We start from the raw sequence: 22,267 nt of genomic DNA on the forward strand, positions 1-22,267 counted from the left end.
AGAAATATCTTCCTCTTGGCATTAGATCTGTGGAATAATTATATTGATATGGATCTTGTGTCTATCAAGTTCCTATGGGCCAGGTTTGTGCACCATCATCAAATTCTGCCACACCTTTTCATGGGGAAGAAGACATGCGATGAGGGTATGGGATCTGTCGGCGTCCACAGTTAGAGACTTCCTATTTCTGATCTGGAGAAGGTAAGGCACATGAGACGAGGTAGGAGGCCAACTAGAAATCCTTTATCATCATCCTTCTCCATCCATTCCAGGACACCATACAATCTTATTTTGTCGCTTTGGGGTGATCCTCAAAGTCTGTCACCTTTTGACACAGGTACCAAAAGTCCGGGCACCACTGTGTCATCTACTTCTGTGTGTTTCGACCATGCCATCTAGCCCTTCCTATCAGCTGTGAAAGCACCCATCCCCAGTCTGACGACAGGGATTTGAATTCCGTTGTCAAGGGTGGTCATGGAAGACTCCATAGAACTAGTCCTGATCCCACAATTGTGATTTCTTTTTGCATGCCTCTGATGAAACCCTTAAAGGATGGGGGCATGGCTGCTGCTTTACCTCTTTAAGGAGTAATTGGCGTGAAAATATGCCTGATTCCATGATAGCAGAGGTCAAAGCAGCAATAATAGAGGAGAAAAGGCAGTCAAGAGGTGAAACGGTGCCCCGCCCCAACAGGGAACAAGTGTCCCTTGCTCCAGGTTGGCCATTTTGGCCAGGAGTCTTCCCATCTGTGGCAGGACTCAAGACAGAGGCTCTTGCTTGGTCCATCGGTGCACTTCTGAAGAATGGATGGACAAGGGCAATTAGATGTGTGGGGTATTGCCACCCATCCAGGGAGTAATGGAGCAATTGGTGTTACAGGGGGTTGGTAAGTGTCAGTAAGACAGATAATTTATGATAATAGGGAATTAGAAATACCTAAACCACATGTCCAGGTAGAGCGGTTCCATCCCATTATAGTGCGCCTTGAGGATATCTGTTTCATAAACAATGGGGTGACCCTGTGTCCCTCAGAACCTGGGTATGAGTTATATAAAGTACAATGGTTCTGTCGGGTAAAACCACACAATTACTTTGCTTTACAAAAAAATTTAACAGAAAACTGAATATATCAATCGACAAAAAAATAAATTATATTGAGACAGAACACATGAAAAGCAAACAAAAACGCACAAACTAGCGTAGAGTCAGATATGTCGGGTGATAAGATATTTTTTATATATAAATTCCATCATTTATATTAGCACCCATATACTTCTTTTTAGCAAAGGAAGGCTGCCAAAAGTGTAAGCATTAAAGTGAATTTGTGGAAAAGTGACATAGTGACATATGTGACACAATTAGTGCGTGATATATACACAGTGATTAGAAACAATATATGTACATAGTAAAACAGGCCAGTATAAAGAAAGGCAATGATAATGTTTCCATGACTTAGTGCAAAGTAATCTTTCTGTTTGATCAGTGCTTGCATACATGTAGCGCTTAAACTTTCGAGCTTGCTAAAGATGTCTTTTCGTGATCCGGTCAGTACATGCCTACTTGGTTAGGTGCTGCATGTGTCATTCTTTACTGCACAACCTGTGGGGGCTGGATGATTAACCACCGTTCATTATGGAGTGTTTGCACAGAGGGCAAATGATCAGACAACTTATTGTATTCCAACTTTGTCTGTAGAACTCGATTGGATGAGTGATTCTTTCCATACCGTGCCAACTCAAGGCCCACCTAGACTGTCCGTTAGGTGAGTCATGGTTATCCAATCTTGCTTCCATATTTTGGTGGCTTGTGGAACACATGAACTTTTATAGAGGATCACTTTTGATATGTGCTTCATTTGCATTTTCAGGTTGCCATTGTGTAGCTTTAGTCCTGATGAAGACCCGCATGACGATCTAGGATCGCTTTTATAGGGTTCAAACGTCGACATTACTGAGGCCCAGTTCAAAACCTTGTTTCATAACGAATTTAAGTCATCTTTGGAAACATTGTCATTGAAACTTTTCAGACACTCATCCTCAGTCACAGATCGGGGTTTGAATCCATCATCATTCTCTAGCTCACTTCGCCACCTCAGTTTAGACTCAGCTATATGCAAATCAGTCTTGACCCTGTGCCTCATGGGAAAAGTCCAGCCTGACCTGCCAAGCCAGGTCTTCCCTGAACCAGAAACAAGCATCCTGGGACCGGTTTCTGCGTAACACCCTTCATGAGCCAGGCTAGCTTGAATCCAGTGGCAAAGTGAGTAAGGGACCCACGTCTGGGCATACCCTGCCAAATTAGGGCAAACAAAGCAAACACAAGGAGATGATGGATGGAGCACTAAAACCTTTCACACACTCACCCCCAGTCACAGATCTGGGTTTGAATCCATCATTAATCTTTAGCTCACTTCGCCACCTCAGTTCAGACCTAGCTATACGCAACGGGAGAAGACCTACATGGGTCACCATAGGGAAAGAAGGGGGGAAATAACAAAAAACATTGCAACATAGCAGTTTCCTGTCTGGGAGCATAAGTAGTCAAACTTTGAGGTCTATGTCATCTGTCCGGAGTCTCCATTCCATCATCACAGTGCTTCAGGGGAAGCTCCGCTGTCAAGAAAATCAGCTACTATGTCAAAGAAGGTGTAGGATCTCCATATTGTGGAATCTATAGAGCAGCTGGCTGCTGGGAGGGAGCCTGAAGGCGTCAATGCATTAATGCTCACAGTCTGCATCAGAGTCACTTTCCTTTCGTTGCAGTTGGCATATCAGCGCAGCCTGCACCCTGCAACTCTCATTTTCCAAGGGCTTGCGAATATTTGCTTTTCTTTGGGCAAGCAGAGTGGCAGAGGCCTGCAGAAGTGGGAGTAAAATCCTACATAGATGGCTGGGCCAAAGGGGGCCTGTGGAGCTTTGGCATATCTATCCAAAGTCCTCCAAAGTCGAACACTCTGAGTCTCATTGTTCTACAAAAATGACACTCTTGAAGACTCAATTTAGAGTGTTCTAGGAAGAGATATGCAACCAAAGTAGGTTGTAAAATTTCCATACTTAGTGTGTTTTCACTTTTGGGGATTGCACATAATTAGAGCAGTAGCTAAGTTCAAAGGTCCCGATGAAAGCCTGATCACCTTATGATCGATAGGCTGAAACATGTAGACCCACTTTTTTCTAACTGGACTTGAGCAGTTATTTTTTCAAAACAGCTCTCGCACTGTTATTTTATTTTATTCTCGTCACTAGAACAGTAATAATAAAGTACTAGATTTGTTCTGGTAGATGATTTTAATGCTTTTCACTTCACATTGCACTGCTTTCTACCATCAGCATTAATCACACCACATCATTGTAAGTTCTGGTTGATAGTATATTTCATACTGCAGGTATCCATTGGTGCTATTGCCCCGATTGCCATGGGGCGTACATCAGGGGACACCTAATCCCAAATGATGATGGTTACCACCTAGGTAGCTGATGGGATTCATTTTTATGATTACTATATTCCATTTGCCTAGGTAATTATCAGTTTTATCATGAGCTCGTTGTCCTGACCCTAGGTTTCGCTGTTTTGTTGTTGGACAAAGAGAATATCAACACTAAAGAACTATATCAAAAAATAAAATATTGTGAATGATCAATATTTTATTACATGTATCTGACCTTAATAGAAATCCACAACTTTTCTATCTCTAGTGGAGTTTAATCACTCTGTCTCAATTTGATGTAATTGTTTAGTCTAGAAACCTCCTTTAATTTGCTATTCTGACAAAATATCGAGTCTGAAATATCTTGTGCCATTCATATTGAGATTTTAATATTGTGTCACAGAAATATCGTGATGCAGATATATTGTTGACAAAAATATCGATTAAGGTAAGTAATAAAGCTTCCAAGGAATATCGTTGTTAATATCATGTACAATAATATTGTTGTAAAAAATATTGTTTTTTAATTATCTTTATGTGTTTTAAATAATATTGTAATTGTATATGTTATATATTAGTTTCATAATTGTTGTTAATGTTTTTTAATACAGTTTGTAAGATTTAAGTTAATTACATTTTTATTGTAATTTATAGTGCCGTAGTAGACGTAAATTAAATATAATTCTTAATTCATTATTTTTAATTATTTTCTAACAGTAGTTATTTAATTGATAATTATTTATGTAAATTGTGTAATTATTATTTTTTAAAGTTATGTTTTAGGTGCGGGTAGTTAATTAAGTAAAAATGTATTAGTTATTTAATTGATAATTATGTCAATTGTGATTATTATTTTTTTTAAAGTTATGTTTTAGGTATGTGTTGTTGGGTTTGCAGAGGTATGGGGTGGACAGTTAGGTAATAGTTAATTAATTACTTAATATTTATTTGATAATTAATTATGTAAATTGTGTAGTAATTATTATTCAAAGTTATATTTTAGGTACACGTTGTTGGGTTTGTAAAGGTATAGCTTGGGTAGTAATTTTAGTGATAATTGATTAATTAATAATTAATTATTAATCACTTAATTACTAATTGATCGTGTAATTTGTGTAAATATGTTTTTTTTTAAAGTTGTGCTTTATGTGAATGATGTTGTGTCTGTAGCGGTATAGAGTGGGAAGCTAATTAAGTAATAATGTATTAATTAATAATTATTTTTTTAATTATTTAATTGATAATTCATTATGTAATTTGTGTATGGTAGTTCATTTAAAAAAGAAAATTATAATTAATATTTTAAATTTGTATTTCAAATGATATATGTGTACATCAACACACACAAATATATGTATGTGTGTTTTTAAATGAGTATATTTTATATACATATATTTAAATATTATTTAAAAATGTTTAATTAAATTAATGTTATATTAATGCTACAAGTAAAAAAAAAATTACTAACTATATATATATATATATATATATATTACCTACTGGCGGTCGCCAGTAGGTAGTTATAGTTAGGACCCCTTTTCCATAGGAAATCCGCAACATTCTATTTTGAATAACTTTGGCGCCGGTCGACGAATCCTCGCAAATTTTTCAAAATAGGTGGGGCGCTACGCTCCGCTCCTACCCTGAAAGTCTCGGGGGGATTCGTCAAGCGGGGGCTGAGATAAAAGGGGGGTCCCAAAACGCGTTTTTCCCATGCATTTTTCCATAGGACCTTTAGACAGGGCTACAGCCCGAACAGCTGAACAGATTTATTTGAAATTTGGCAGAGAGGTAGTCCTCATGTCAAGGAAGTGCCTTTTGTAGGTTTGGTGTAAATCTGTTCAGTATTTCCTGAGAAAATAGCATTTAAAAGCATATATATATATGTGGGCGGAGCCTAACCACACATCTCATCCTGAGATCTGATTGGCTGTCAGCACTTCATCCAAGAAGTGTTGGCAGCCATCTTGGGACCAATATACATGATAGCACCTCATTAAAAAGCATTGCAGTTAATAGAAGGTTTTAAGACTTTAGTTACATTATAAATCATTTGTTGATGGTACCATACTCATTTTAGGAATTGTGGTATGTTCTAAGGTGATTTCACCATGTGAAAAAGCCTTCTGCTGGGATATCATGATTGAGAGAAAAATATTTTCTCATGCTTTTACCACAGAGGTTTGGAAGGTGATCTATAAGCTAAACTGAGAGCTTATTTTCTGTAAATTCACATTATCTTTCTCAGTCATGTGAGAATGAAGTCTGACATTCTCAGTAAAACATGTACATCCAACAAGGGCAGAGACTGTCAGTTGATTCCTTTGTGTTCTACTGCAGCTTCCCAGAGTGTTCCAAAGAACTACTAGAGCGCTAACAGTCCTACCTATGATAAACGTATGGCACACCTGAAGCCATCTTGCTTGGAATAAAGTGGTAACTCTTAAAACATTTAATTTCAAAAGGAACAAAATGAGGGGGTTCATTTTTCCATAAAAAGTATGATTAGTGCTGCAGAAAGAAAAATTAGGGCACATTTTGAGTGACTTCTCAAATCCTCTTCTATTTCATTAAAAAATTCTGACATGCAGACTGAAACATGAACTTTCAATACCAGCAGCAGACTTCCATGGTGAACAGTAGTTTTACTTCAGTGATCTAATGAGCAACTAGAGTGCTAACATTCAGAATTGATGGCAAATGTGTGACATATCTGAATACCTTCATGATGGAATCAACGTAAAAAACTGAAAGCATTTCCTACTGAGGAGACTGCAGTACATGAGGAAATTAGGAAACTTCATAACAAATAAATCTCCCAAGATGGCCACCGGAGACAAAAGAGCCCAAATGTAGCCCAAAATCACCCAGATGTAGCCCAAATATAGCCCAATGACAGAAGTGTGCAAAACACTTATTATTTAGTGTTTTTGCAGTGTTATATAGTGCAGACTTGTCAGGTATTGGAGTGCTTTACATGAGCATTGGTTACATCACACAAGCACATATTCATTTTGGTAGTAGACATGGGGAGACTAAGTGATTTGACCAGAATCACAGAATGTCGAGCTGAAGCAGAAACTTCAACCTGGTTCCCCAGTTGCAAAGTCTGCAGTTCTGGAAGTAACACCACATCCTCTCCCCTAAGTGCAACATTTAATCAAGTGGTCAACTGGATAAAAAAACATAAAGATAACAAATAATTTAAAAGTGCTTTGTCGCTATTTGAAAACTCAGACAAAATGTCCTTATTTTAGTCTTTTAGAGCACTAACCATAATTTTGATGCAAATAAGACCCTCTCATATATGTAATTTCTAAAGGAAATGCTCTAGGTATTACAGTTTTGATTACATCAAGATGATGTCAGGCGTTCCACACTTTTGTAATAAATATAGAATGTTAGCAATCTAGTTGTTCATTGGGATACTGTTGAGAGGCAAAGGCCAGGGGCACGGACTCTGAAAATTGAAGGCAGGTAGGAGAGTGCAAAGGCAACAATTTAACCACACTGAGCAGGCAGGAAGGGCCGTGGAAGCACAACAGACTATGGAGGGCAGTGGAAAGGGGGGCAGGGGCAACAAACCAACAATACAGGACTTGCAAGAGAGGCTGTTGGAGGGAAGATCTATTACGGGTCAAGGAAGCTAGAGGCGGTCCCCAGAGCCCCGGGAGCCACCACAGAACTGAGCAGGAGAGTGAGTCAGGGACAAAAGGGGCACCTTAATTTGAGCCGGGGTGCCTAGAAACGCTTGCTCCAAAAATGAAGAAAACAGACATATGAGACATGGAATTGGTGGCAGAATACAATGGCAGTTTAATGAGAAGATACAACTTCAAAGAAACCGCAGAATAGAGACATAAAGTACAAAATACAGAATCCAGATAATCATACAGCTGTCATGATATTCTCTGTATCTCAATTAATGTACTGACAGAGAGAGAGAGAAAACACATCTATAAATGCATCATGAGAAACAAGTTACACCAAGGAAAATGTTACCTAGGAACACTCACGTTTACTCTTAGAGCAAGCATTCCTGCAATTACAATACAAAATCTTTTAAATGCAAAAGTAAAGAGAACAATGGTTAAACATAACATGACATTTCATATAGGTAAAATAGAATAAGATACTTCAAGCAAAGCAGAGCAAGACATTTTAAGCAAAGGAAGACAAGAGCTCCCAGCTCTTGGGGAAAACCTGCACAGCCTGTTAACCTACATACAGACGGCGAGGTAGTCCGTCGATATCTGTGGGTGCTCCCTTTTTATATCATTTTGTGGGCTCCTTTGCACGCTACATCTACCTACGTATGCTACCCAAAAGCTTCGTCTGCAGATTTTACCAGACATTTCGTCATTTACCCACTTAATGCTGACAATGGACTGGGTGAAAAGGTCAGTCTCTCAGGCCAATCGCTTATCGTAAGTTCCATAGAGCAAGCAGAAAATAATGGGTATTGTACGGGAATTCAATATATTCATGTACAAAACCTCCTCAGTTCTCCTAACTTGACGCTCTGCGGTTGCCACTTCCTTAAAAGCGGGAAACCTGCCCAGGAAGCAAGTACCAGTCCAGGATGCAGCCTACTGTATGTCGACAGCTTCAGTGGGATGTTGAACTTTGATACCGAGCACGGAGCACTCGGGTAGGGTGGGGGCTACTAGTTTGGAGCAGAAGGCCTCGCAGACCTGCCTTCAGACTGCTATACACTAAAATTGCAGAGCTATGGTCAATTTAACAAAGAGGCCTACATATTGAACAGAAGGGCCTACACAGGGGTTTTATGCTGGCTGAGTGGTAAGGATGTCTCAGGATAATTATATAGCAACACAGGACCCGCTGGTCAATTTAATACGGCCTACAAATGCGGCTGGCAGGGCAAGGACAAGGGTCTCATACTTCAGGTGTGGACAGAACGGGCCAGGGGCCCCCTGTGATACAAAATCTACCCTCCTTCAAGGCTGTGGCAATGTAATAGACCATTGTGGGCAGAAGGAAGAGGCAATGGTAGTACAACCATACATGCCAACAGACCCTATTCAGCCAGGAAACGTCCAATGTTTTTAAGCTCAAATGGGCTTTATTTGATCTGTCTCCTGTCTACAATATCCTCTTTTTCAATGTAACTCAAAGGGGAAAATCAATACCCCAGTTTTTTTTCAAAATCTCCCTCTTACCAAGTTCAAAATGTTGGCAAGTATGGTACATTGGATCATGGAAGGAAATGGGATAGGGACATGGACTTGGATAACAGAGGACAAGAGGGACATGGAGAGGTGCACCAAACTGACCCTGCAGGGCAGGCATCAGGGTTTGCAGCAGCACAATACACCACACAGGGCATGCAGGACGGGAGTGCAGCACAACAATCCATAGAAAGCAAGAGGGAGGGGACAGGACCATGCACATGGACAACAGAGAACAGAGGGGCAAGAGGCAATGGTAGCTAGCTGACCATAATGGACAGACAGGAGAGAAAGCTGCAGCATTACAGACCATAAAGGGCAGTAGGGACGGATCAGGGGTATTACAATGGAACAGACAAGCCAGGAGGGAGGGAGTAGGGGTCTTCACATGTAAACAGAGGGCTGGGGGCAAGGGGGCAGGGCAGGAGCAGCAAGATAGCCATGGAGGTCAGGCAGGATGGGCACTAGAAGCAAGACACACCATGAAGAGCAACAGTGAGACTGTGATGGCATACACACAGACCATGGAGGGAAGGTGGGAGGGGGTCAGGGGCAGCTAACTGACCACACAGGGAAGGTGGGAGGGGCCATGGCAGCACAGAAGACCAATGGCTATGATGGGCAAGAAGGAGGGTGCAGGGACATGCACAAAGGACGATGGAGGATAGAAGGGAGGGTCAGGACCTGTGCACAGACAAGAAAGTTCAGGGGAAGGGACCTCACAACAGACCACACGGGGCAGGCAGGAGGAGCAGTTGCAGCACAACAGACCAGGGAGGGCAGAAGGGTGTGGCAGTACAATGGACCATGTAGGACAGGAGGAAGAGGATAGGGGCATGGCATGTGGACAGGCAGGGTGGAGGTGGCAGGGACAGGTTACAGTCATCTGACAATGCTAGGCAGGTGGGAGGGGAGTGGCAGCTCAACAGAACACTCAGAGTAGATAGGAGTGGCAGGTCCATGGGACATGGTGGGCAAAAAGGATGGAGCAGGGGCATGCACAAAGACATCGGAGGGCAGGGGGAAGGAGAATAGGGGCAGCAAGCTAAGCACAGAGTTTAAGCAGGAGGTCAATGATGGGGCATAGAATTGGGCAATGGAGGGCAGGAGGAGTGGACTGGTACATCATACTAAATTGAGGGCAGTGGCAGCACATCAGACCATGCATGGCAGGAGGGAGGAGGCTATTCCATGGATTCACACAACAGAGGATAGGGAGGAGGGGGATGGGGCAGCAAGCTAACTGTTCAGAGAAGGCGGGTATTAGGAACTTTATTGTTTTTAAAACGTGTGTCTGTGCGAACTACTTAAAATATGAACAAGTATGCAGCATAATCTCACTTTTATTCAGGAAGAAGAAGACGTTTGTGACTGTGAATCCGGGCTCACTTGGCAGAAGAACCTCCTGACCCTCCACCCCCTATCGCAAAATGTAATGCCCGTGAAAAGGGTAGGTGAACACAGTGTTATATAGAACATAGTCCTGAGAGCACGATTGAAAATGAAAACTAGATATAGTGTATGGTATAAACTATGCACCAAAAAGTGTGATATAAGATGAACCGGGCGTGAAATATAATATGCAATATATTGTGCGCAATGACAGATTCATTGGAGATAGCACAGGCACTAGTGGCAGCATGTGCAATGTATATATATGTATATATATATTCACTGAAAAAAACATAGGTTTCACACACGTTATAGTTAGGAATTAGCATTTAAAAAACCTTGCAAATTCACTGAAAAAAACATAGGTTTCACACATGTTATAGTTAGCGGAAATTTTACTGATAAAAAACCAATGAAATTCCCCCGTTATAGTTACTGCAGGCAACTATAACTCACGCGACCGCAATCTTCTGCTGATGACATATGTGTCTTTATGAAAAAAAAATATTTGTAATATATGTATAGCTAAAAATGTATGGAAGAAGACATGGGCAAATAAGTGTCTAAATACAGTATTAGCATCAGCAGAGGATTGCGGTCGCGTGAGTTATAGTTGCCTGCAGTAACTATAACGGGGGAATTTCATTGGTTTTTTATCAGTAAAATTTCCGCTAACTATAACATGTGTGAAACCTATGTTTTTTTCAGTGAATATATATATATATATATATATATATGTGATATTTTGTGTATATTTTTTCGATATGAGTGTATAATAATATTATTTTTTTCAATAGTATTGTACTAACCATTATATGTTTAGAAAAACAATATTTTTGTGAATTATATATATTTTTTTTGTCAAAATTGTTTTTATTAGCATCAAAACGAATGACAATCAGGACATACCATGACAATTGCATTACAACTGAGTAGACCAGCAAGCGAAGATGTAGGAAAGAATAGAGTACCGACCCTAAGCCATACACAGAAGAGGCAAACTTCCCCAATAGTAACACACGCTAATGGAGGGGTACAGTAGTGCGAAAAAAGGAGGGGAAGCAAGCCCTGAAACTACGCCCTGGAGGACTCCAGTGGGCTTCAACCGGAATCTAATAGTCCGGCGCCGGTCAGCTATGCAGAAAGGTAAAGTCCAAACAACCCGCCGTCTCTGTGCCACGGAACTGCAAATTCGTTTTGTAAACACCCCAACTCCCCAAAATCCCTCCCTCCCCACCCCACAAACCCCATAAAACATGAGAGAGAAAAAGAGAAAAGGAGAGAGAAGGAAAAGCAAGAGAGAGAGAGAGAGAGGAGGGACTCAAGGAGGGAGCTCAGAAGCCTAGGGCCGGAGAGTGAATTATATTTTTGACACAATATTTTGGTAGAACGATATTTAAGGTTTCGATATTCTGTCACTAAACTCTTTAGTTCACATGAGTACCATACACCTAGGTATTTAATTATTAGATACTGCTGTATGGTATCCTCCTAACATATAAGTGACAGTAAAACTGTTTTAGTTGATTCATTAATATCGATATTGATATTGTGTATAGAGAGCACAAATGCCTAAAGGCATCTTGGCGCTGGCATTTGCTAGATGTAACAGTATATGAAATGAATTGGGCAGCATAGATGAAAAAAGCCAGGTTTCAAGTTGTTTCCTAAAACAGGTACATTAGACTGGGCTTTGAAATGCAAAGGCATTTTGTTCCAGAGTTTGCAAGTTGAGGAAATAAAGCTTCTGCCACCCCAGGATGCTTTGTTTATTTTAGGTGTTTCCACTTTTCTCAGGGTGGCTGATCGAAGAGCACTCCAAGGTGTGTACCATTTGAACTTTCTCATAAGATACTCATGAGCTATGTAATGAAGGAATTTGTGAGCAATACAAGGTGCATTTAAGGCTACTCTCTTCCTAATGGGAAGCTGGTGTAGCTGCAACAATACACATGAGACAGATGTGAACTTTAAAAATTTGTATTAGGCAACAAGCTGCTGCATTTTGTAAAATGTGCAGTTTATTCAGATATTGTTGATTGATGCCCTTGTAAAGGGCATTTCAGTAATGTAACTTGGAAAGCACCAGGGCAATGATTACCAATTACTGAAGATTGAATGTAATGAATGGACAAATCTTTTTCAGAGTTCTAAGCAGAAAAAAGCAGGAAGAGGTTTACTTGTTTATCTTATCGGAGAAGGTGAGACTTACATCGAAGATCACTCCTAGATTCCTAACTTTATGGACTGGCAAGGGAAGGGGACCCAGATCTTTGGGCCACCAGGACATGTTCCATAAGGTGGTCTCTTTTGGAACAGGAGGACCTCTGAATTTATTTTGAGGCAGTTTTCTCTTATCCATTTACATTCTTCACACATACAGTTATTGAAATGTTTGGCATTGTCATCAACATCGTTTGAAATTAACACCACAATTTGTGTATTGTCTGCATATGAAATTGTAGAGAATCCAAAGTAGTGAATAAGCCTGGCCAAGGGGACAACATAAATTTAAATAGGGTGGGACACAAAGAGGATCCTTGCAGGGGCGTAACACAGGCACCCGCAGCCCCCGCGGTGTGGGGGGGCCCAAGCTCCAGGGGGCCCCCTCAGCTCAGCCGGAGAGGTCTTGATTGAGCTCGGAGGGGGCCCCTTCACGTTCCTTGCAGGGAGGCCCCCTCAATTTTCGTTATACCAGTGGATCCTTGTGGAACACCACAAGACAGTGGGAAGGATTTTGTTGTATACTCACCAAGAGAGACCAATTGTTCTTTCCCAGAGAGAAAAGAGCGTAGCAGATTGAGTGCCAACCCTCCTATACCTATGTTGTCTGAACAATCTCCTAGCACAGTGTGACTCACAGTGTCGAAGGCTGCGAAAAGATCCAGCAGGACCACCACTCTGTTGTCCACAATTGATCTAATCTCCTCAGTGGTGACTATCAAAGGGCACTCTGTACTATGTTTCCTCCTGAACCCATATTGCTCACCATCCAGTACTTCAGTTTTATCTAGAAATATTGACAGTTCTGTGTTAAGATGTATTTCTAAGATTTTGGCTGGCATTGACTGAGGTGAGATAAGGTGGTAACTTTTTGCCTTGTTAGGGTAGAAAGAGAGTTTTTTTATCAATGGAAGAATGGATGCCTTTTTCCAAACCTTGGGAAACTGTCCCATAAGAATGAGTTCAGAGCATACCAGGAACTAGTATGTTTTCTCATACAAGACTTGGAAGCATAAAAAAGGACTAGAGTTCACAAATTTATATTTAGAAAAATGAACTTCATTATGGTAACATATTACCCTCAATACAAGGCTCTGAGAAAATATTTTAAAGCTTTGGCTCCTTGTGCTTCCCTACAGGCTTCCTGTGCTTCAGCTGTAGAAGTTATTACAGCATAGCTTATTATAATCAAAGTTGTGGTGTTGTAATACAGGGCCTGTGTATATTACATTGAGGTGAGAAACCCTCAATTTTTACAGGACCCATTTAATACCTTCAACAGACATGATAACATGTCTCCCTTGAATCAGTATTGAGGGCATGGAGTCATGGTGCTTGCATGTTGTATGCATTACAGGTTCAATATTAAAGCATGGTCATGTAAATTCTATCCGGGAACAAAAGTCATGCTGGTCTTCCAAAGAATAATTTTCAACAATTACATATCATTTAGCATATTAACTAGTATATTTTCATAGGGATCTGCCTTCATTTTAAAGAGCATCTACTTTGGAGAATATTGGCCTTGTACCAAAATGCTGGCATATATCCACATGGCAAAGTTCACATAACGAGGACAATCCATTTCCGAAAAACCCTTAAAAGAATAAGATTTTCTGTCAAAACATATACCTCACTTGGGATAGAATCCTGGGTTTTTAATTACATTCAAAAATCCTTCAAAGCATTTTAGAATTCCAAATATATTTTGAGCAGTAAGAACTCCTACATTAAGAAAAAAATGGGAATGTGTTGTTTAGGAAGTCTTTCTTTTTAATACTTTAACCATGACATATCGGAAACGGGCAGTATAAACAAGGATGACAAAAGGAAACAGGAAGGAAGGGTACATAAAAGAAAGACCAGAGGGGTAATTTTAGATGGTAGAAGAAACTGAGCTACAACAAAAACAGGAAGAGGGATTATGCAGCTTCCTTCTGATGGAAACACAAAGAAGATTTGGAGAGAAGAGTTTCTAGGGAAGCAGGAAGAGTGTAATGTTGGGGCTTCCTCAGAAAACAGTAGTTGCATGGCATTTAGATAAAGGCATCCTTAGGAAAACAGTTTCACAAGACAAGAAATCATTAGGGTAGTTTGTCAGCTTGCTGGATGACATTTATTGTGAGACAAATGAAGGCGGTGACAAATCTTATCTCACTAGGATGGTATTTCTATAATTTCCTATATAATCCCTCAAACCATTATTAAACACTTGTATTTACCTCTACTACCCATATAAATCTTATGTTTGGTCTTTGAGCATCACTAAAATGTTGGTAACTTGTCAAGAGATTTAGGTAAAACCAGCACTGTGTCCTGCCAAGACAATGTTTATATGTATATAATAGGTAGTAAAGCTATTATACTGCTTTATGAACTTCAGAATAAGAGGATTTTCTACATTTAATAATTTTGAAAGATTTCTCAACTTTCTTTAATGTAAATAACCCACATAATTACTAATTCTGGTCATTAGTTATTTGTTTTACATTGATTGGCTCTGAATAACTTTGAGTTTCCTCAGTCTCAACCCTGGAAGAACGTGTGGATAGGTCAACATACTTTCTTGCATTTTATACCCTCCACAGCTATGCTCCAGCACGTCTTCTCTCTGCTTAATGATGTGTTTAAGTGTATCCTTTTGAGATATCCTAGCTAAAGTGTGAATAATTTTAGCACTATAATCATTAACCTTTTGTTCTCTTCCTAGAATGTTTGATGTTTTCCTGATAAATAATTTTCCTTAACGTTTGTGGTACATCATATTTTTGCATTAATTTAATCTTTTTCTGCATCAGTGCTCACCAGTCTGTCTTATTAACCTCCACCGAAATTCACTATAACCCCTGTAGATTGTGCCTAATATAATTATAAAAGCCTTACATATAGTCAAAATGGGATATATAAGTATCACTGATATTGATTTCAAATAATTATTTGCAACATGAACTATCTACACCAGGACCAACGGATCCCTTACTGATTATTTACTCATCATTCATTACTGTAGATTTCTATGTTGCAGTCATTAAGAAGCTATAATAGGTTCGCACATGGAGACATACCGCTAAGCCAACAGTATGTTCTAAGCGTAATTTATCTGCTGATTAAGAGGAAACGTAGTTATACATAATTTCTGTGTTTAGCAGAAAAGGTAAAATATAAAAATTTTCTCTCAAGCATAGAACTGTAAGTTCACTAGGTTCCATGAATATTTTTTTACTATTAAAGGTTATCAAACAAGTAATTATTTCATACTTAACTGAGTCATCTGACTTCAGATTCATGGAAATCTTAAACTCCCACCAAGACAAAGGTCAGGGGAAGTTACCAGTGTCTCCATAAATTAAATCAGTGAATCGCTATAATGTTCATTGTAACCATACACATGTACTCACATGCATAGGTTTCATAGACACATTATTTGACCTATAACTCTTCCTTGGATTCAAGGTGAACCAAATTTGCCTTTTCCTCATGGTCACTCCAGATGATTCACCTTTCTGTGGACACTCTTTTTGCTGGTATTAGGATTGTGTTCACTGTGACACTGCTATTCAGGTTTCACAGTGCATATGTTCTGTCCCTAAGATGGTATTGGTAAAATTGATATACTCTCATTATCCTGAAACATCATTGTAGATGGTGTCGAAACTGCACCTATTGCATGGAAGTTTAATATCAGGAGGGCAGAATTGTGTATTTACAGCACCCACATATAAGGCAAAATATATGTCTATCAGTAACATCATTGTGTTATGCCTGGGCTGCAGATGAAATGCATTGTGGTGATACACTGCAGAGGAAAGTGTTTTTGCCTTGCAGAAAAAGCTTATATTTATGGATTGTAAATTCACCTCTGAAGTGTGCTTTTAAGCCCCGATGTCAGAGTGCTAATATATAAAAATAGGGCACACTGAATGCTGGGGTTATCGTGCTCCTAAAGTGAAATAAAGCGAAAAGCTATGTTGATGAGTAGACTTTGCCTGAACATGACTAAATGGGATGAACATCTTTATTTCCTATTTTCACCTGGCAAATGTCTTGAAGTCATTTCTTAATTTTCAAAATCTGATTTAATGGCAAGTTCAGGTTTTTGACAACTTAACTTAAAAAGAAACTTCATAAAAATGTACTTTGTGCTGGCTGAGCCAAAACTGGCCTAAAACAGTTTTACTACTTAGCCCAACCAGTGCTGCAATACAATTCCTGGGCTGCCAGAGTTAAAAACTCTGGCTCAGAGCATCATAGCCTGCCTATGAGCCCGGAAACAGCAGATGGGAGTTAACTGCTAACCACTTAGAAGTCATTAGTTAATTGTCACTGCACAGTAACAGTTGGCAGAACAAATAGCACATTTAGCACTATCTCTTTTGGCTTGGAGATTCCAAGAATGCTTACTGAGGAAGGTCACATCCTAGGGGGCAAATAAAACATTTTTGTCGTACTCTGAGATTTCTGATGCACTAAAAACTTGTTCAGTGGGACCTCCAGGGAAAAGGTATCAGACCTTGTGGAGTTCTGCCTGGCTACAACTTCCAACCTTGCCCCACTAGGATGAGGCAGCAAATCTACTGAACCTATGAAGCAATCTTGGTGGCTACAAAATCCAGGTTTGTCACACTCTGCGTCTTTGGCACCAAAACTAACAACTTAAGTGGGAGCTCAACAATGAAGTATGCAACTTTGAGGCACCCTGGTCAAACACAGTCTTGGATCTTGTCCCACTGCAAGAGTTTGATCTTCATTTCAGAGACTAAGTTAAAAGATAATAACTTTGACTGGGATGACCAACTTTGTGTATCCGACCTCTGCTCTATCGCTGTCAGTCTAAAGTCAAACCTAAGTCCTACACAATCATAAACAGTACCTATTGAATAAAGGCATTTTTTTTTTCTTTAGCACTTTTTGCATTAAAACTTTACAAATTCATATCTCGGCTTACCTTTAACATATTATGATGATCTTGCACATTAAATCTATCTCTATTTTCCAACCAGGGATTGAGCAGAAATTATTTTAGAACTGTGGTTTCGCCAAGTAGATTAATTGCTTAGGCAGGAGCACTCCCTCCCAAAGGAATAACCCCATTCTTGACACTAAATATAAGACCAAAAGGAATTTGCTATCCTCTAAAGTGATTACTTTCTTTCTGAAATGACTTTGGTACAAGGTTAGCAAATCTCAAACAAAGCAAATATTTGTTACTAGTAGTGATTTAAGTGTTTGCCTATTATGCTGGAATAGTATTTACAGTAGTTTGTATTGTATTATGGCTCATATGGTAATATTGTTTTTTTGCTTCAGTGTATAGTACTGGATAGCCGATAGGCATGTGTGGATTTTTCATTATGCAGATGTGATCTCGCATAAGCTCTTAATTTCACATGACAAGAAACATAGACATTCTTGCCATTTGCATAAAGCCAAATTTCACATGAATGTTGCTCATTGGAGCCTGATTTATATAGTAAATGCCTCTCTAAGAGACAGTTCCTTCTCAGACTAGACATTTTCTGCTTTACCCAGTTTGCTCTTGATCTCAAGCAACTTTTCTGTGCGAGATATATGCTTACCTCACACATGATGGGGAAAAATACTTTTTAGGCACCTCATTTAGGGTTTCATAATATTGCTGGAATAAGCTCTTTACAGGAAAAATTTAGGCAAACGATGCCCACCCCTGAAATGTGTACAGCTGCATACGTATACAAGTGTAAACAATAAATCATCTCGGAAATTATACTCACAAAGGTTTTTTCTAGCTTGATTACTTTGAATTTAATATCCACTTGTCAGATGCCTCTTCGGGGTTAAGTTGTACTGTCACACTCACGTACAAAATATCCACAACAGCAGAGGCAAGGATTGATTGATTATGGGAAGTAATGCTAGAAGCAGCAAAAGGCAGCACCTGCTACATATCAGTGCACCAATTCACATCCATAAAGTGTACCAAAATCTCACTTCACTAAACAGGGCATAGAAGTTCATGATCAATTGAGGATGCAATGGAATTTTACCTGATGTGTAACATTCATGTCTATACTCAAGTGCGTCAAAGAATGTATGCTTGTCCACTGATCATGGAAAATGTCTTCCATAATATACTTCAAGCTATACATATATTGGAGTGTGCAATTTTAAGGTCCTACTGGTAAAAATTGAGCAAGGTTTATAAAGTCGAGCCTTCATAAAATATGCCATAGGAGAATTTTTCCCCCAGTTAAGCCTTGGTCAACGTTTTCTAGCACCAACATCTGTTTTGCTGAAAAACTCTACTTCAAATAGTTCCTCACTGTTTTTTCTCCCAACATATTTTTTATAGAATCCTCATCACACAATGTTTCACATATTTCAGGATACATTGAAATTTGCAAGGTTCTTCCAGACCTATGAAGTTTCATAAAGCACTGAAACTTTTCCCACTCCTCTTTATGATAAATTTATTGCAATTCACTGATTATTTCTCATTAACCCCTTCGCCGCGGCACAAATTCCGCCTCGGCGCTGGCGGGGTTTGGGGTCAGCGCGGCGCTGCCATGCTCATGACGGAACCACGCCGTCATGAGTCACGGGCGAGCTGTGCTCATGACGGCGTGGTTCCGTCATGACTCCGCCCACTTGCATTGATCGCCCGCACAGGCGGGGAATCAGTGCCGCTTGGGCGGAGCGGCCGCCAACGGCCGCAGCATGACGGAACCACTCCGTTATGAGCACACGGTGCCCGTGGCTCATGACGGAGTGGTTCCGTCATGAGCAGGGAACGGGTTAATGCATGAGCAAATAGCACTTTGAGCAGTTTGCTCTGGCGAGTATTGCTCGGGTTTCCCCAGGTGCAAGGATGTGAGTTTTGATCACAGAGCATATTGCCATTTGTTTGTTCAGAAAATAGCATAATCATGTTCATCATGATCAAGGACTGAGTGTTCCGATGCTTATCTTATTAGGTTGTATCATGCGTGTCCTGTTCTACAATCAAGATATAGTAAATCTTCACCAGCATAATCTAAAATTATCTTTGTGTCTTGCACCTCTTTCAAATATCTTCATTGTGCTATTTTCGCCTGAGTTCTGGCTGTTCTTGATACTTCTTGAGGTCAACAGGCACACTTTGATGTTACAGCAGAGGCGGGACCACATTATCTGCAACATGAAAGCACCAATGCAGATCCTCTAGTCACATAGAGGTATGCCTCATGCAGGAATAAATCACGTCATCCTTTGTGCTTGCCCAAATGCAAAACATGCAGCAAGTAAGCCATACTCCTGATGGAGGGCAAAATAAAGGCCGCTTTTGGTCAGCCACGTGGTTGCAGTCACGTTCTTAGCACACATTGGCAACAGGTCCCTTTCTAAAGCTATTCCAGGCTTTCCTGGAATAGATACAGGTAGCATGGCTTGATCAAACTGCATGTATCTGAACAAGTGTACCCCTCTATCACATACTCTATCTTTGCAGGGGAGCCTGAGGACTCTTTCAAGATGGATTCTGTTTTAGACTGCTCACCTTTCTAGGGACCTCAGTACTTCTGAAAAAGCATGTGGGCATACATTGACGCACAGATGTAGGAATTAGCTTAACTGGCCGTTGGTAGGGCAGCTGCACAGCGCTGGTATAGGCACCTGACCTCCCCCAGGGACAGAATATTTGTATGACAGTTTTAATGACCCTGTATTTTCAGGTCACATTGAGAATGCACCCTGGGCCATCACAATGTTGGGGATATCACACAATATGTGATACACGTCTGTGTACTGCGCTCTCCAGCAAAGGTGAAAATGTACCTACTATCCACCTTAAGTATTCCAGGCAAAATCCTACTTGATTTTATTCGTGTTGACGATAATCCCTTTCATTAGTTGGACCCCTGAAAGTGCAAGCAGTGACCATGCATATGCACTCTCCCCACTGTACACGTAGGAAGTCACTTATGTTGATGCATACTCACTAATACTGCTTCTGCATAAGCAGAAAACAAATGACTTTTATGATTTCCTGTAATAACTGAAGAAATACTGTTTATACGGTATGATTGAATAAATAAAATATAAAACAAAATGAAGCAAATATGACCAGAGGGGAGAATTTATCTTGCAAGCAAGTTCTCCTGCACAAGGGACACAGAGTATCTTGTTGCAGGCTGCAGCCTGTGCAGGAGTCTAGATTAATTAATGAAGTACCCAGAAACACTGCTTACATGGGAATACCACTTCCGGTGAACCCCCCTGTTTCTTACCCGAAGCAGTAGTTACTCGAAATGAAGGACTAAATGCAGAAGTGGAGCACCTCTGCTTGTTTATCGTAGGACTAATGGAGACTAATATCAAACACTCTAGACAATAAAAACTGGCAAATGATATTTCACAAGTTCGAATGTTTAGGTGCATTTAGCATTATGCCTCTTCCATTCAGGATATTTTCTATATACTTATATCTGCCCGTAAAGGTAATTCATAAGGAGCCCACTAATTGCCCTCTACTTAGCAATGTGCTGCTGAGCATGAAATGCAGTTTTATATTTATTTCACCTCCACGCTTCTGCTGTCAGCAGCACCGCATGCTGCAAGGAATTAGCACGTGCCCCTACTGTGAGAATTTAGCATACACGCGCAGCATTGCTCTTCAGCTCACAGCGTACTTAAATGAGGAACAAATGAAGGAATGATGGAAGTACTGATTCTGCATGATTACCCCACAAAGGACATGGAGGGATGCACAAATAATCATACAGTTCATGAAATGAGGCATCTGTATATATTGCATACGTTTTAAAAGATACGCCATTACTCAGTATAGACCCATATATGTCAACGCATTCTCCCCCGACACAGAATGGGTAAAAAAGCTGTAATACGTCAGGTACATAGTTCTTTGAAAGAATGATACCCTCATAATCAAATGGTCGTGCTTATTTACCTATAACTCGCGTATCGCGCTCTTTCTCTGATAGTTCCTCTGGTGCTGTGAAGTCGCTGAGGGTAATTTTGGGGGCATTTTCACTTTGGCTGACAGAGCCAATCATCTCTTGTTCCTTGTCATGCTGCACTTGGGCATAAATATTAATCCATGGGATTTTCCTGTATCAAAGAGAATAAAATAATGTTAGATTTTGGACTGTGGTTTTAGAGTAAAGATCCAGCGCATTGTAATCACAGCACATGCAAAGGCCGATTACAGCCATGGCGTCTATTAAAATAGGCCTGGTATGACATCTCGGGCTGGAATACCAATCCAACTGGCCCAGTATTTCCCGCACTAGGGATCACCTGCAGTGGAAACATTGGGCCCAGCCAATTTATAACATAGCGGCTGATTATGATGTCGGTGGGACTGACACAGCCGGCTCATCAGTGTCGTTACCACCGACATCTGCCCCTGTGGACCTCCCGCCACATTATAATGCGGTGGTTGTAGGCATTGGGTGGAGGGACTGTCCGCGGCGCTTCCGACGTGCTAAAGGAGCCCATCGGTAAGTAAGAATGCACCATAATCCCCTCCCTTGGCCCGGCTCGACTCCTCTGTCAGGATTATGATGGCAGATTCTGCCTGTCCTTTCATGGCGGTCTCCCTGCCATGAAAAGGTAGGTGGAAAGTAACTTTGGGGCCCCTAGCAGGGTCCCCTTCCCCCCTGCCCCCCTCTATGGTGTCTTGGGAGCACCTATTGCACTCCTCAACATCCCTGTACCATGTGGTGCCTGCCACATGGTGCAGGGATGCTTCAAAACATCCATTTTACAATGAAAGCTTGTTCTGGGGGCCTTTACCGCCCACCACACTAGCTTCCATTGTACAATGCATGTTTGCGACCGCCCTATGGGCAGTTGCACCGTAATCCTGCAGTCAGAACTGCCAACCTAAGGTCGGGCGGTACCAGACCGATACAGTGTCAGTCGGACGTGTGTCCACCCGACATCGTACTCAGCCCCATAGTCTGTGGTGTACGTCTGGACAGAGGCTATAGTAACAAGAGCAGCCTGACCCCATCCCACTTCCTCATAAAGGAAGGATGGACCATGCAATCCCCCCCCC

At 40.6% G+C, this 22,267-nt stretch overlaps 1 protein-coding gene across 1 annotated transcript in view; it reads right to left on the minus strand.

Annotated features, from left to right (window-relative positions):
- Window positions 1-22,267, minus strand: part of SORCS3 (sortilin related VPS10 domain containing receptor 3) — a 2,496,310-nt gene that overhangs the window by 15,246 nt on the left and 2,458,797 nt on the right. Inside the window, exon 26 of the mRNA XM_085603452.1 lies at window positions 21,155-21,315. Coding sequence (XP_085459578.1) covers window positions 21,155-21,315 — 161 coding nt within the window. The remainder of the gene's footprint in view (window positions 1-21,154; window positions 21,316-22,267) is intronic.

This window comes from Triturus cristatus, chromosome 1_2 (assembly GCF_964204655.1).
Source record: "Triturus cristatus chromosome 1_2, aTriCri1.1, whole genome shotgun sequence".
Classification (NCBI taxonomy): domain Eukaryota; kingdom Metazoa; phylum Chordata; class Amphibia; order Caudata; family Salamandridae; genus Triturus; species Triturus cristatus.